We start from the raw sequence: 17733 nt of genomic DNA, 5'->3' as shown, positions 1-17733 counted from the left end.
AAATGTCGGCAACTTGAAATGAGTACACTTTTAGTAGAAGTCAGACAAGCTATCCTCAATAATCTGTATGAGCTGTCCTTGAGCTATCCTCAAGCTATCCTCAGATTTATTGAGGATAGCTTAAGATTAATTTATTAATCAAAATATTGGATTTGACCCAAGGCCACTTGACAAAGAGTATTTCTAATCATAGACAGAAAAAGTAAATGCCAGGAGGGAAAATGTTCTTTCATGGTGGTTGAAGAGATAGGGTGGGTACAGATACTGCTGGGCTTAGTTCTAACCTCACTTCGGTGGCAGCACACTGACCTCTCTACATGTTCACACTTTCTTGATGTGTCAGAAAAAAAGGTTTATAGTAGGACAGATTTGCATTTGAACCCCAGCTTGCCCGCTTCCAGCTGTAGTGATGTTCAGTGAGTTTATTCACCTCTTTGAGCCCTGTGTTTGCAAAATGGAGATAATAAAAATCTACTTTGCATAACTTTGACAAACGAGATAAAATGTCAAGGATGGTATTGGTCAATAGAATTTACTGGAAATCTCTACCTTTTTCTTTACCTCCTTTCTCAGAGCAGGTGTTCATTCTTTGCCAAGGCAAATTCCATACTCTTTTTTCTCTCGTGGGACTTCTTATGTTCCTTATCTGTCTTACACTTTTAGCTTCATCCTCTTCACTGCCTCCTACATTTATAAACTTACTCATAACTCCCTCATCCTTAAAATCCCCAAACCCTCACTTGGGCTCTGCCTTCCGGTTAAGCAGCAATTCTCTATATAGCCATCGCTTTACCATGGAACTTTTTGAAAACCTTCACTTGTTTCCTTTTGCCATTCATTCTTCAGTGGCTCCACCCAGCAGACCCCACAGACGTGAAACTCCAGTGGCCTCGCAACAGCCAAAGCCAGGGGCTGACTTCCTTCTTTGATGTCTCACCACTGACCACATCTCAGTTTTCCTGTTTTTGTTTTTTACCTGTTGATTGTTAAACACACATTTCCCTTAGCTTCCCCTTTATAAGGCTTTTCTAATTTGATTCTCTTCCTACTGCTCTGATCATTACTTTTGAACCCCTTTAGTTAGCAGCATCCACTCCTTAAATTACTTTTTCAAGTTAGTATTTTCTTTCCTTCTGTTCTTTTCTTGCACCTCCCATGACCTCTTTGAGTCATCCTGTGAAGGCTTTACAACTGTTCATAGTCATCCATTTTACCTTTACCCCTGGGTACATGGGAAGACTGCATTTTCCCTTCCCCTAAAGTTACTCTACATATACGCAATCACAGATCCTGTTCATTCTACTATCTAAACTTAAAACCGGCTTTCCTCCTAATTCCCAGTGAGCATACAGGTCATCCAGTCTCCTCTGCACTCCCGTGACATTGTACCAGATGGTCCATCATACAAACTCTGCCCTTCCTGGATTCTATCCTCCTCATCACAGCCAGAATACCCTTACTTACAACCACTTCCTTTGCCCTTGGAGTGAAACCCTTACCATCACTCAGAGACTCTGGACTGATCTCCTCAAGTCTGCTTTCCTCTCTCTCACCTTAACGTTCTCTGCTGCAGCCACTCCGACGTCTCTCATTTCCTTCAAAGTCCTGTGCTCCTTGACCTGCATCTCAGAACTACTGCACATTCTCACATCTCAAACCTAGATGTCCCACTGCCATTTTTTTCTTAGTTAACTCAAATGAATACTTCACACCTCAGCCTACATATCACAATTCCTGATACACAAGAAACAATACATATATATGGATTGATTATCTCATCCATTATTCCAGCTGAGACTTTGATCAACTCCTACCCACACTGCTGAAATAATCTCTACTCTCCCCTGTGACCATTCTGTCCCTTTTAACTACAGGGTCCTCTATGAAGATGCCAGTTGCCTGGGTGTAGAATATTGCTAGATTTAATTTTCTGATTTTACCTTTCAGTTATTACTATCTTCATTGCTTGTCCCATTTAATTGTATCCTCCAATTTCATTACACTTATTTAACATAATAATTAAGTAGATAAATGATTAATCTTTTGATTAACATACTGACTAGTCACAATGAAACTCATTCACGGAAAATACCAGTCTTTAGTTGCAGTTGAGCAATGTTTTATCTATGTTGTTTCAAGAGTTAAACATCATAGTTTCTTATAATGCACACCACAAGCTGAAAATTCACTTTTTTGATAGCTTCACTGAAGTTTAGAATTTTTTTCTAAAAATAGGTTGTAAGTTATAATGCCAGACTCACGTTTTCTTGTCTTTTGGATGCCACTAAATCACAGTTCAGTACCATTAAAGTATATTGAATTTTACACAGCCTACTTAACAGGTAAAAATTGTGAACATAACTCCTTTTCAATAGATACAAAATCTAATAGTAAACTACCCAAAAGGATGGATAATTTATACTGTTTCTTTCCAAAAGAGAAGCAATAAAACTATGACTTATGAGAACAAAACTACATGGCACAATGAAAAACACTGAGAACAAATGAAATCAACACTAAATATAGTCAGAAAAATAGGAAACATATCAACTTTATATCTCTATAATTAAATATTTATATATGTAGGGAATAAATGCTTTAGAAGAAAATACTTAATTAGAAAGTATAAAGTTTTATAAAATAAATACATGACAACAGTGCATCTAAAATACACATATAAGCATTTAAAATCAGGCTAATAGGTCTTATCCAAATATAGAGAAATATTTTTGCCACTTAAAAGCATTAGGATTGTTGACTAAGTCTTGACTCAAGTGGGATCTAATATACTTTCTCCTGGTGTCTAATTTATCAAATTTAAGTTCTTGAGCTATTTATTCTCAGAAGTAGATTTCATTGTTTAAAGATTTCTGCCTTTCATTAAGTTCAGATATCAGTATATTTGCAATTCTGGGGATATAAATATAAAACATGTTAACATCCTTGTGGTTTTGGATAGCTATTAATGGTTGTTTTTTTTTTTCCGTTGGGTAGAATTAATTTGTTTATTTTCAAATTGGATGAAATCAAATAACCTTGTCTTTGTTCTGTGTCTTTTGTAAAGTTGATTAAGGACAACTGAATTAATAGTTACACTGCAAGGATGGATACGACCACAAAGAATGGCAAAAGCATTACTTTAAAATTGATTCCGTTTAAAGATTTTGTAGTAATAAAAAGAAGTGATGGGACTTTCCTGGTGGCACAGCGGTTAAGAATCTGCCTGTCAATGTAGGGGACATGGGTTTGAACCCTGGTCTGGGAAGATCCCACGCACCGCAGAGCAACTAAGCCCGTGAGCCACAACTACTGAGCCCGTGTGCCACAACTACTGAAGCCCATGTGTCTAGAGCCTGTGCTCTGCAACAAGAGAAGCCACCGCAATGAGAACCATGCTCACCGCAACCAAGAGTAGCCCCTGCTCACTGCAACTAGAGAAAGCCCACGCGCAGCAACGAAGATCCAACGCAGCCAAAGAAATGAATAAATAAATAAATTTTTTAAAAAGTGATAACATTGTAAGTCATATGTTACTATCCTTGTAAAAGTTGTAAGAAACCATTAATGAGTAAATCTACATTTGTTAGCTAATGGTGTGGTACAACTAAAGATTTATCAAAATAAAAATGAGGTCCATATACATGTAAAATCAACTCTTTATCGTAAGTATCATTAGCAACCATAGAGCCCCAAATGAACTCTTGAGGGTAAGGCTCTTAAAACAATAACATTTTAAGTACATAGCTATTACAAACCCATTTGATATTCATTTTACACTTGATCTTAGCCAAAAGGCCGAGAAGCGATTGATATTCATTTTAATTGCCATGACTATAATGAATATACTTTGTATTCAAACAGATGTCACAAGTACTACTACAGAAGTTCCAATATAATTCAGCCTTAGTTAAGAATGAGTAAATGGATATTAAAAATGGAACGTTACCAGGAAGGAGGGAAAAAACCAATTACAGAAAACATCAGCTCCTTAAAATAGCAAATTAAAGATTTGTATTAAATTGTATTCTTTCATATTTGGACACATACAGAATACAGTAATACAGGAAAACTTGCTATATCAACCACTCCTTTTCCTTGCCTCAGCTGTCTACAGATTAATTAACCCTGAAAATAGAAATTGGGATATGAAAAATGACTAAGAAGAGTAGGCTGAAATTCACTTTACAATGGTCTACGAAAAGGATTTTTAAAATACCACTATGCCAATTTATTTTAGCTGGAGGAACAGGTAGTTATGTATGCCATTTTATTTCAGTTGGTCAGACAAGTTCTAATATTCCCTTTAATCTTCTCCCACACAGAGGACTGATGCCTTAAAATCCAAGATGAGAGGCCTCATGCCATAAATTAAAGATGGTATTTTTCAACGTACGGTTCACTGAATGAGGCATGGATGTTTGTTAAAAGCAAACATTCCTGTGCCCCAACCAAGTTCTCCCGAGTCAGAATCACGGAATCAGCATTGTGACGAGCAACCTGAAAATTGACGTACACACTTGTTTAAAAACAACTGACTGAAGGTTGAATGAGGTAATATTTAAAACAATATATTTGTCATTTCATTCCAGTCAGCAAACATTTATTAAGTCTGATCCTATGTGAGTAAAAATTTGACACATGGAGGGTGTCCCCAAAGGCAAGAAGCATATGATAACATGATTTTCAATGCACAGTTTAGTAAGTATAATAATAACCTGCAAATGTCTGCAAACACAAAGAAAATAGTGTGCTTACTGTACAGATTAACAATTCACTCTTGATTTCAATTTAGTAGTTCTTCCTCTGAAAAGGTGTCTGGAGGTTGAAGAGAAGTGTGTTTAGCTTATTATGAGAAAACGTAATGGAAGTATTTTTAAAAACAAATTTATCCTGTTTCCTGATGGTTTTGGACATCCTGGGTTTCCAAAAGGAGGGTAATAAGTGTGTGAGGCTTCTTGGTGGATGGGGGAAGGCACAGAGTATACCAATGAGGGAAAGGAAGGAATGAACTACAAGACCAGAATCGCTAAAAGCAAATTGTTTCTCTTACCTCTAGCCTAATTCTCCTGGTGCCTGAACTGTAAGATAAACTTATTTGGAGGTTGCATTGTGTTTTTTAACCACGAGAGCAAAAATTCAAACCGTAAAAGTTGACTTTGGAGTTTAATAGAAGAATGGAAGAAAATAAAGAAAACAAAGCTGATGGTACCAAGTTATTTTTCTGGTGAGCAGTTTTCCCTCACACCATCCCCTCCAGGACTGGAGACTGATGGACTGGAATCTTTGGAGTGAACTTCCACAGGGAGCACTCACTCATGAAACTGAGGGCAGACAAGCTGATGGGGTTCACTAATTGTGCCTAGTGCTCCAGATTTTCTGTAATCGTTGGTTGACTTTTCTTAGCACTGGAAACAGGATCCAGTAAAAATAAAATAAAAGGCTGAAATAAGTGAAGGGGGATAGAAGAACAGTTGTAGGGACCTTCAGGGATTTCCATTGCCCACAGCTATGGTTCTCACAGTGGTCTCTAGACCAGCAATACCATCATCACCCGGGAACTCACTGCACTAGCACACTCAGGCTGCCGTAGCAAAATACCATCGGCGGAGTGGCTTAAACAACAGACATTCTTTTCTTACAGTTCCGGAGGCTGTAAGTCCAAGAGCAAGGTACTGGCCAGTTTGGTTTCTGGTGAGAGTGCTCTTTCTGACTCTTCCTCTTTTTAAAAACCACCAATTCAGTCAGATTAGGAATCCAACCTTATAACCTCATTTAACCTTAATTATCTCCTACAAGCCCTGTCTCAAATACGGTCACATTAGGGATTAGGACTTCAACGTGTGAATTTTGGGGGACACAATTCAGTCCAAAACACTCGTTACAAATGAAAATTCTGGAGCCCCACCTCAGACCTATGGAATCAGAAATTCAGGCGACGAAGCCCAGCAGTTTGTGTCTCATTAACCCCTCCGGGTTATTCGCATGCACACTAAAGCCTGAGAAGCATGGGCCTCCAGGGAAAATTCTCAGCATTGCACTTAATTTCCTCCACGGTTTCTCCCATTTGTACTTTCCAGCCTCATTTCTTACTGTGTTTTGACACGAACTCTGCTTCTGCTAAACTACTTCTCACCGTGGCCTGGAAGATCATTCGTATTCTGTCCTCCAGACTCTTGTTTACTCTCACCAACCTCGAATTGTCTTTCAACCTCTTTAATGAAGCATCACTTCAACATCCCAGCCACAGTCATGTCTTCTTTCTCCAAATAGCAAAAACATAATTGTCTGAACCAATCATTTTCATATTTTACAGATTTTACTTTCTTAGAGTTCATAGGTTATACTTGTCTGTAATTTTAGCACAAGGCTTTGCACATAAAAGCACTTAAATCTTCAAAACATTATAGACTGTCCTGCTTATAACTCTTCTCTGTGACTCCCTACAACACTGGCCCCAATACAACACTAATTTGGGGCATCAAGCAGTCCCTTGGTCTCTGACATAATGCCACTTCCAAAGTTGTTTAATAATAAAAAAAATCATCAATATACTATTTGCTCTTTATTAAGTCCTTAAGTGCATCAAGACTTATAACAGGCATTTAGTATATTCCCTGATCAAATTCTCACAATCACCGTGAAACAGGCATTATGATCCCTCTTTGACTGAAAGACACTGGAAACTGAGGCAGAGAAGTTCAGTGAACTCCCCCAAAGTCACATACACAAGAAGCAGCAAGGCTGAAAAGTGTGAACATGTTTCTCTGACTCAAAGCACATGCTTTACTTCTATGTTATACTATAGACGAAGAGATTTAGTTTGCTGTCAACGTAATGAATTTACTGCCAAGAATCCCAGAGTGTATGGCTCTTGTGATAAAGATACTTCCAATATACCCTTTGTAAACTATCTTCTTTACCCCCAACACACACACACACACAAGTCCTGAAGCACTGCTAAAAGTAAGCCATCGTGGAAAAAAAGAGCAGACTTCTTGAGACCCACAGATACTGTTAAATGACTACAGACAACAAACAGCTCTAAGTTCTATCGCTCTTCTATATGCTATTTACCTGCAGACAGCCTTCAGAATTCTTTCATCTCTATGTTAGAGACAACTGAAGAACTCAAAGGGAATTACTTGAAAGTTCACAAGGAGCTTTGATAAACTTTTGCCCAAAGCAAATACTGATAATTACGCACTAGAAGCACTGACACACACACACATACATGCATATAAAATTTTTAAATCGCTAAGTTAGAAACAATGGAATTTTTCTGAAAAAATGGTATTTCTTAGCTTCCTTCTCCAGAAAGAAAAAACAAGTGGTCATATTTTACTTTCACAGCTGCCCGTGCTTTGAAGACTGGACTGTTAAGAAATAAGCCACACCTGTTGGACTGTTTAGGTAATTCCAATCACCAGCTAAGATAGTAACTAAAAGTAACATTCCATTCTCAGCCTACCTGGGGTGTTCAACAACCTGGACATCTTGCAGAAATAGGAGATGTACTGCTCACAGTACTCGGCGCTGTTGGTGATGGCGCTGATCTGGTCCATGGAGGCGCTGTAAATGAGCTGTGTCACCGAGTATTTTTCTGGGTTGTAGCCCACCACCGTCGTCTGCATCTGCAAATCATGAGACACTATCGTCCACACTTTGTCCTCTGTGGGGAGAAAAATGCCACGACAATGGGTCATTAGTATGCAAATGCATCTTCAAATGTCAGAAAATAAGTGAGCTATAATTTCACTGGTGTTTTCCCTGAACTGCTGTAGAACAGAGCTAAGGATAGTAATACTTAAAGTAACCCCTACCCTTTCTCACACTTAAGTTCTGCTTATATAGACAGAGTAGAAAAGTAATATTTTTTTATTAAAAACAAACGCAAGATAGCTCCTGAAAATGAAACCAAATAGCCTGAGAATCTGGTTGATGCTCTAATATCTGCAGCATTGAATGTGAGGCCCATTGTGTTCCAAAGGCTTCCCGACTCTGTAATCCCTCACTCCTTCCGTAGAACAGTATTTGCTCCTTCCTAAAGGAACTACGTGCTCTCAAGTCTCTGGATCTTTGTACATGCTGTTTGCTCTAATCAGAATATGCATACTCATCTTGTCAACAAATATTCTTTTCACCCTGACCTTTCAGTTATAATTAGATACTGCATGCTCTGTTACTGAAATGCTCTACACATGTGGAATGATGCAAATAAGTAATTATCTTGGTGTTTTGGACCCTGAAAATTTCAATATGTGAAAAGGAGAAGCATATATAAGATTGATGAGATTAAATTAAAATGCTATATAGTTCTGCATTTGAATTAGAAGCATCACTATGAACCCAGGATGATGTTATCTTTTTTAAAATGTAGATATATGTCTTAGCTCTGTCCACTGAAAAAGTTCCCAAACAAGGACCAACCTCTGGCACCCGACTGTCATTACTCAATACCACTTTCCATTAAGAGAAAACTAAGCTCCTGGAGAAATGGCTGATTCAGGGCTGGAAATGGATAAGAGGAGCCTGGAACATATTGTCACTTCAGAAACAAACTACTGGAGACAGAGAGTGGTTCAAAAAACCCCAGGGCCAAAGAAGGATGATTTTAATTAACATCAATAAGAATTTCCTGCAATGAATTAAAATACAGCAAGTATATTTAACTCCATGAATTTGTACAAAAAAAAGAAATGTCTAATTTTGGAAGATGCTAGGTAACTAACTCATTACTTTGAATATTGGTAAATAGAGGCAAAGAATCCAGCATTTAGTCTACCTTAGCTATATGAGGTGTAATGTAACTAAATACTTTCTTTACGGAAATATTTCAGCTCATAAATGAAGGCTAAATGATAAATGTTTTAACTTCTAACAAGTTAGTAGGATCTAAGTAGGATTATTCACGGTCACTAATACAACAAGTAAAACCGGAGGAGACATGCGTCCTGGGGATCAGGAGGGGTAGGCAAGTACACAGGCCTACCTGTGGAGGGGTGTGGACAAAACTCAGAGGTGAATTTCACCAAGCTTACAGACCTACCTGCCAACTTCTAGAAAACACAGGGGAAAGGGGAACATGTTAAATGTCACCAAAGGGAAACAGCGAAATCCATGCTGTGGAAAACTGTATACATCATACAATCTAGTTTTTCAACAGGTGAGTGATAAATAACAAAGGAAGAGAGAGAGACACACACACAGGAGAGAGACAGACGGAGAGACAGAGAACTTTAGATTAAGAGAGATGAGAGATATCCTGAACTTGCCCCTCCTGAGGCCTTCCTATTTCAGGAAATGGCAACTCCACTCGTCCAGTTCTAGGACAAAAGCCTTGGAGTCGCTCTCAACTCTTCCCTTTCTTCCACCTCCTCCTGCAGCCTGGCAGTGACCCCCGCCTGCTCTACCTTCAATAATTATTCCGAATCTGGGCACTCCTTACCCCACCCCCCACCACTGCTCTGGTCGAAGCCCCAGGGCCGCTCGCCTGCATCCCACAGTAACCTCTAACCAGTCCCCTCTTTCCACCCTTGCACCCTCACGCCTACCTTCAACACATCAACCAGGCTGAGGTTTTCGAGCACAAGTCAGATTCTGACACAGCTCAGGGTCCTCACATGGCACCCGGTCTCGTTCACAGACAAAGTCTAGTTCTTAGAATAGTGAAAGACGCTCCGAGATCCGGCTCTTCCTTGCCGCCCTACTAATCTCTCCCTTGCTCCCTTGGCTCTGCCTCCTTGGAGACTCGCACTTGCTCTTTCCTGCATCTAGAGCCGTCTTTCCTCAAGCCCACTCTTTCTCCAGATCTGAGCTCCAGTGACAACCTTCCCTTCCCGAGTCCCACCCCACCACGGATGCTCTCCATCTACCTGCCCAGCTTTGCTTTTCTCCATAACGTTTATCTCTATCTTAGGGCACATTTAAATTATTTTTAAATGTCTGTCTCCCACCATTAGAAGGGAAGAAAGCAGGGATTGTTTCAATGCTATATGCAATGTGTTTAGGATGGTAATTGACATATAGCAGGTCTGCAAAAATATTAGTTGAATAGAAGAATGAATTAATTAAAATAAACAGAATACAAATACTTAATCTAGGAACTTTTAAAAATCGCTTTCGTTCAAGTTCTGCCGAGACTGTCCTTAGAGACTGTGGACAGGCCACTTCACTCCTCTGAGCCGGAATCTCCCTTCATCTGTTACGACATGGCTCTCTATGGAGACTTCCCAGCTTGCTGTTCTTAAATTGATTAAAAGAAGTTCAGTTATGGTGTCCCCTGTAGTCATTTTCTATAGATAATTGTTTTTCCAGTTTTATCTTTGGCCTGATCAGAACTGCCTTCCTTTAGTTCCTCTGATACAGCAAGAAAAGCTACAATATATTTTGGTAATTCTGTCACTTTCTGACATGATTCTGAAAACAAACTGATTGTCATGTATATCCAGACCTTCAGATTTACCTTCACCTAATTAAAAATTCATTAATTGAATTAGGGTACTTCTATCACTTTTCTGTTACAATAAGTCTATGGCATAGAATTCTCAAATGTTTGACACCACTTGCTTTTTCCTCCCTCCCTCCTTCCTCTCTTCTTTCTTTCCCTCCCTCCCTGCCTTCCTTCTTCGTTTCTTTCTCTTTTTCTCTTCCTTTAACTTCTGATGGAACAGCATTCTAATCTGACCCTCCTTTAAATATCATAACCCCCTTTTTATATATACAAAATAGGTTAATAAAGGCAAACATTAACTAAGCAAGTAAAACAGAATGATCACCAATTATGGTCACTGTCAATAACTTTAAAAAGACTAACCAATTTGTTAATGTTGATGAATCTCTAACATTTTGGTCCTGGTGACTTCTTGACCCTAAACTCTAGTTCCAGCCATCTCAGCACACACATTTCATCATCAAAACCCTCCCTGTACATTATATCTTTATATTTGTTTTATAGTCCACTCATTCATTCAACAAATATTATCATGTACTTACTTACTATATGACCAGTACAGATCTAGGCACCATGGAAACCACAGCAAAAAAAAAAGCATTCATAAATTTTTGCAGCTTACATTCTTACATTCTGGTGGAGAAAAGAAAACAGATAATAAGCAAAATTAAAAGAACACACACACACATATATATATATATATATATATATATACATATATATATATATATATATATATATAGTTAGCCAGTGATAATGGCGAGGAGGAAAACTAAATCAGGGAAGGGAAGAATAGGCTGTGTGTACAGGGACTGCATTTTTAAACACAGAGGAAACCATAAAAGCCCTGAGAAAGTGACATTTCAATAAATAAGGTAGCTATCCAGCAAGCCACGTAGATGTCTGGGGAAAAGTATTCCAGACAGAGGGAATGAAAATGCAAATGTTCTAAATCTAGAATATTCCGGATGTCCTTCAGGTATACAAGAAAGCCAGTGAGTGACGAAAGAGGAGAGGAGCAGAAGTTGAAGGCGGAAATGTAATGAGCATGAGTGGATTGTGACCTTACAGTGAGATGGAAAGCCACTGGCTTTGGAAGGTTTGGAGCAAGTGAAAGTAGTTTGCTTTAACTTCATCTTTGACATACCATTCTTTGCTGCAATAAAATTATACTTCAGAGGGGTTTGAAAAATAATATATATATGTACCTTTATAAAGATTTAAAACTTTCTACAGTGTCATGGCATTATAAAAGGTAACATATAAGCTCTATTTTGATAGCATAAAACAATTACTGTTGATGCATCTTACAAATTATTTGTTAATGCTTGCATATTACACATTGCGATGGCTCCTTTGGAGCTATTAAATCTTAAATGACAAATGGATATTAACAATTTTGCAGATATCCAGCATCTAGAAGAAAGTTATGCTGTATAGATTTTTCTTCACTAGTATCATAAGTGGAAAAATTAAAAATCTTATTCCCATATTCACAGTGTGTTTATATAGCATGTATTGTAAGATATGTGTGTAATGCAAATAAAAACTAATGTGTATGGAAAGTTCTAATTTCTGCCACTGTCCGTTTTCATGAAGAAGCAATTGATAAGCTAGTGTATTTCAAATATTCTTTTTGGATCAGTGTGCTAAGAAAATGGCCTTTGTGATTACTTAGTGCTTAGTATCTGTCGCATCATGCAATTACATATTTAAAAACTGTCACATTGTACACTGTTTTAAATATAGCTGATTTAATGATATGTTTCAAATACTGGGGTACATCTGGAACATACTGTGGGAATACCTCCCTCTCCTTGGCATTTACAGGGTCCTCAAGATTACCCAGCTTAGTTGTGTTGACATATGTACATTAGAAAGGTCGCTCTGCTACCTGTATCAGTGACCCCATATCCTTATCCTAACTGTAATTCTCAGGTAATTCACTTCATGAGAACTCAATTCCTGGCACAGTTGGAGTTATGACCAGGGCCTGATAAAGCCAGGAAATGACCAGTGAAGAAGGCAAAGAATTACTCCTCCCAGAATATAACCAGTTTCTTCATCATACATATGGCTTTTCTTTGACTCTTTTCCATGTTATTTATCCACATATAATCTGAAGTTCACAGTACAGAGCAGGTCTTTATACAGCACATTTTAATTAAAGTCCAATCTGACCTAATTCCAGTGGGAAAAAATTTTGTGTCCCATACATCTGAATATGCATCTAAGTGTTTCTGATTTTCAAGCAGCATCATGGTTCTGGTTATTGACCAATTTGTCAATCTGGGAGCTTTTTACACCTTTATTCAAATTAACTCTGAAATGATCTTTAAAATTAAGGGAATATTGTATTATAAATTACCTAAATTTAAAATGGTGTATAAAGCTTGTTAGGTGGGCCTCAGCAACATCTCCTTGTGGTCCAAATCCCTGAGCAGCCCTATTACCTATTACAGTAATTCTACAGGAATGACGTTGGGTCTCTCACTCTGAGAGTAACACAACTGAAACTGAACTATAATACATGCCTCACCTAAGATTTTCCATATTGCATGTAAAACTTGGCCTGCTGCATAAAACTAGTGAATTCAATTTTGTATATCCTTAAATTTCTTCTCTATCTCATAAACTGCATTCTGATAACTAGGTTTGTGGTTTTCTTTGAGCATAGAAGTCTTAATAGTTATTATCCTGATTCAGTAAATCAACAACTGAACCTCAACTATGAGGAAGATATGAGCAAGGATCGCCAATGAAACACTATAGCATCAATAAGAATTGCTTACATGTTTGTAGCCTTACAGGAGAACACAGCCAAGGGAAGAAGCCTACCATTTAAAAGAAACCATGTTCTCATGTGAAAAATTTTGAGTTCCACATAGTATCAAGATGATGTCATTTTAGAGAGCATCCATTTTGAATCTCTTCAATTAGAGATTAAGAAGTCAAGTGTAATAGAGTTACCACATGATCCTGCAATCCCACTCCTGGGCATACATCCAGAAAAGACAAAAACTCTGGTTCAAAAAGATACATGCACCCCAGTGTTCACAGCAGCACTACTTACAATAGCCAAGACATGGAAACAACCTAAATGTGCATCAATGAATGGCTAAAGAAGATTTTATATACATATTATAAAATAATATGTATATAAAATGGAATATTAGCCATAAAAAGCCATAAAAAGTCATTTGCAACAACATGGATGGACCTAGAGATTATCATGCTAAGTGAAGTGAGTCAGAGAAAGACAAGTATCACATGATATCACTTATATGTGGAATCTAAAAAAAATACAAATGAACTAATTTACAAACAGAAACAGTCTCACAGACACAGAAAACAAACTTTCTCAAAGGGGAAAGGGTGGGGGAAGGGATAAATTAGGAGCATGGGATTAACAGATGCACCACTATGTATAAAATATACAACAAGGATTTACTGTATAGCACAGGGAACTATATTCAATATCTTATAATAACCAATAATGGAAGAGAATCTGAAAAAGAATATATATATATGAATCACTTTGCTGTATACCTGAAACTAACACAATATTGTAAATCAACTATACTTCAATTAAAAAAAAAAGTGTCAGAAGTGATAAGTGGCTTGACCAAATGAATACGAAAAGTTAGTGCCAAAATAATGGAAACTTTGTCCCCTAATTCTGGATTTAGTGCTCTTTTCACTACACATGTCTTTGACCCAGTGGTGATATGCCTGGTGACATGTCAAAGTATTTACTGTCTTCCCCACAGCACCCCACTAATTTTCAGGGGGCAGGGGAACATAGACACTATTTTAGACTTTTTAAATATTATTTTAAATTACAATATACAAGTTATTACATCAAGAAAAATGTCATAAAATCATGAATACATTCATAAACCATTACTGAGTTTTTGATCTGTTTCAGCACGATGTTAGGTTCTGGAAGTTCAAGGATGAAAAAGACTTGAGTTCCTGTCCTCAACAAGCCTGTAGTCCAATGGAGGGGAGAAAACATTAAGCTTGAAATTGCAAATTGCGAACAGGTGCTAAAACAGATATATGCACAGGGTCTTGTGAGTTCACATGGAAAGTCTGTATAACCCAGCTTTAGACAGCCATAAGTGACCCAAGAGGACATGGCATTTTCAGTGAATGATGAAGGTTAAATAGGGATGAGCCATATGAAGATGGTGATAAAAGCAGTTTCATTCTTCTTATAGCTCAGACCAAATACCTTGGAGACAAAACGTTCAGTAAATGGGATCTGGATCAACTGGAAATTGAAGGGTCTGGAATGGTGAAGTATAAGATTGCATTCATAACAATTGCATATGGGTTGAAAGTTCTAGTAGATCGTCACGGTGTAGGTGTTGAAATGCTGTGGAGATGGACGATTAATTTATATTTTTAAAAATATTTCTCCAAAGGCATATAGGACAAGCCCACAGCTAACATCATACTCAACAGGGAACAGCTGAAAGCTTTGCTTCTAAAACTCTGGAACAAGTCAGGGGGAATATGATTAGGGATATACCTAGGCTTTAATTGATATTTGATGTTATATTTCTTAATCTGGGTGTTGTATACAAACTAGAAATACTTCATATTGAAACAAACAATTAACAGGTACCTTATTTCAGGTAAACTTTATATGAATTCCAGATTTGCAACAGTAATAATCTAGGAAATACTGGTCATTTTACACGAGCTATGTGTGCTTTACCGCATAAGTCACAGAACAATTTCTTATATAGTTGCTTATCCAAAGTATTAAATAATTCTACAAACTATGTTAGGTTATAATGATGGTAGACTATGATGGTTTTTTGTTTTTGTTTCATTTTTTAGTCATTTGTCAGAGGATCTATTTGAAAATTTCATCAGTCTTCCAGGCAGATAAGTTTAAAGACCACTAATTTTATAGACCATTATTTTGTTTAGAAGGTTTTCTCAATAGTTATGATCCTATTGACACAATTTAACTTACTAGAAATCTTTGGTGTCATATTTTTCTCCCCCCAAATACATTTTGTGTGAGCATCACAAGCATCTCTGTAACGTAGACCCTAATATCATAGAGGTCATTTCACCGTGGTGGGCTTCGATGGTTTGAGCTACTCCATAATGCCTGCTGTATGCAGCTCAGGTGGCATAAGCAGCTTCAATCACGTGTAGAGAAATAAGGATATAAAGCAGACGGAACCCCTGCAGGAAGCACCGAGGAAATGAACTAAAAGTACAGATGATGTTCTGCAGGTGGTGGAAAATGTTGATCATTTTTATGCTCACAATTCCAGCTCACAATTCCAGCTCAAAAATGGAGTGTTGTGAGCAAGTATAAATAATGGTGGCTCATTCATACCCACCTGAAGAACAATCTGGAGCCTATGTATATCGTTTTTCAAGGAAGACATTAACTATTTTCTGGGAAGAAGAATATTTGTTAATGTTTTTGTTCCACTGTAGAGATGTTAACATTCTTTTACAATACGGCTAGAGTTACTGACTGCATTTATATGAATACTTAGACAAACTAATCTTCCCTTTCCTTTTTCTCTCACACTGGGTAGAGATGTAGTTGGTGTGTATTTGATAGTCTGGAGTTCATCTCTGTGGCAATAAGATTTCTATCCTGTGTAGCAAGGAAATGTTACTCTTCAATTTGTGTTGCTTATAATGGTAATTAGATTTTGATCTGAGTTCAAACTTGGATACTAGGTAAACGTCATCTTGGATCAATGACTGACCATTTCTGTGGACCTTTCAAGATAACACTTGCTTCCTATTATTTAAAAATACCTTAAAACATATTGCACACACTTGGTTAAAAAAAATCACTTCAAGTATTTACCACACTGACCTAGCTGTAGTTCAAATATGCCAGGCACTTATGCTTTAAGGCTTCTGCATGGCTGTTTCCTCTGCCTAGAGGAATTTTTCCATATGGTCTCAAGGCTAACTCCCTCGCCTCCATTAGTCTTGATTCAAATGGCATGTTCTCATTGAGGTCTGTGAAGTCCATCTTATTTAAACTTACTCTGTCCCTTCCCTTCTCTACACCCAAAGCACATACGTATGGCCTTTGAACATAGTATACAATTTACTTGCTTGTTATTTTTATCGTCTTTCTCCCTACCCCACCTTCCTCATAGACTATAAATTTCAATATATCAGTGAATTTTTAAAATAAATTTTGTTTACTCATGAATCTTAAATTCTTAGAATAGTACCTAGAAGTCTGCAGAAGTTCATAAATATTGTGCTAATAATATACCTTAACCCTTTCTTCACTTAGTTTCCAACAAATCTCTATCACAATCATCATCAGTGATTTGATGGTATTTGGTAGTATGTATCCATTTGATATATACTAACAAATGTAAAATAGATAGCTAGTGAGAAGCAGCCACATAGCACAGGGAGATCAGCTCAGTGCTTTGTGACCACCTAGAGAGGTGGGATAGGGAGGGTGGGAGGGAGACGCAAGAGGGAGGAGATATGGATATATATGTATATGTACAGCTGATTCACTTTGTTATAAAGCAGAAACTAACACACCATTGTAAAGCAATTATACTCCAATAAAGATGTTCAAAAACAAAAAAAAAAAACGAAATACAGTTCATGGGCTTATAGATCCCATCAGATAGTCCTACAATTTATTAAGCTTCAAAAAAAATAAACATTTAGAAAGTCCTTACAGGTGGAACAAAGTGATATTTGAAATTATAAAATCCTGGTACTGTACTTGCAGTATTTACAAGATTTTTTTAATCTTGTAAACTGCAAGGATTTTTTTAAAGAGCAACATGATAATACATCCAAGATGCAATAAGCTTCTTAAAACCATCATCATTTTCTTTCTGGATTGAACAGTAAGATGATAATCATTCTGTGCTAAGTGTGTGCACATCTCCTTACACAGCAAGAGATCCTGAACACAGGAGTTTCATTCATCAACAACTTGCTTTATTCCAAGCACTGTTCTAGGTCCTGAGCACATGAAGGCAAATAACACGTGTGGCATGCCACCAAAGAGCTAGTGGGAAGAAGGTACACAAAATAAGTAATTACTGTACAACTGAAAAAATAACTTACTTTTCAAGCAACTGCCAGAATCATCCAAGTAATGAGATTTAGCATATAAACCATAAACCCACTTATGACCTACATCACATCCTTTAACATACATAACACAATCTTCAAAATTCTCTGCTATTTGTATTTACATATTTTTTTATTGTTAGGAGATTTTGTTTTGCTGACACTTAGTTTAAACC

At 37.3% G+C, this 17733-nt stretch overlaps 1 protein-coding gene across 11 annotated transcripts in view; it reads right to left on the bottom strand.

Annotated features, from left to right (window-relative positions):
• The window catches only part of CNTNAP2 (contactin associated protein 2), a 977311-nt gene that overhangs the window by 664220 nt on the left and 295358 nt on the right, over nt 1–17733 (bottom strand). For 10 of the 11 annotated variants that reach the window (XR_013829659.1, XR_013829660.1, XR_013829661.1 and 7 more), the window contains one exon: nt 7469–7669. Coding sequence is in view for 3 of the 11 variants with exons in the window: in XM_079931145.1 (XP_079787271.1) it covers nt 7469–7669 (201 nt within the window). In the remaining 8 variants the exon portion in view is untranslated. Of the gene's footprint in view, nt 1–7468; nt 7670–17733 lie in introns of those variants that run through there. The other variant, XM_079931143.1, reaches the window with a different exon arrangement.

Source organism: Stenella coeruleoalba (genome assembly GCF_951394435.1).
Source record: "Stenella coeruleoalba genome assembly, chromosome: 9".
NCBI classification, from domain to species: domain Eukaryota; kingdom Metazoa; phylum Chordata; class Mammalia; order Artiodactyla; family Delphinidae; genus Stenella; species Stenella coeruleoalba.
This window is presented reverse-complemented; position numbering and strand designations above follow the sequence as displayed.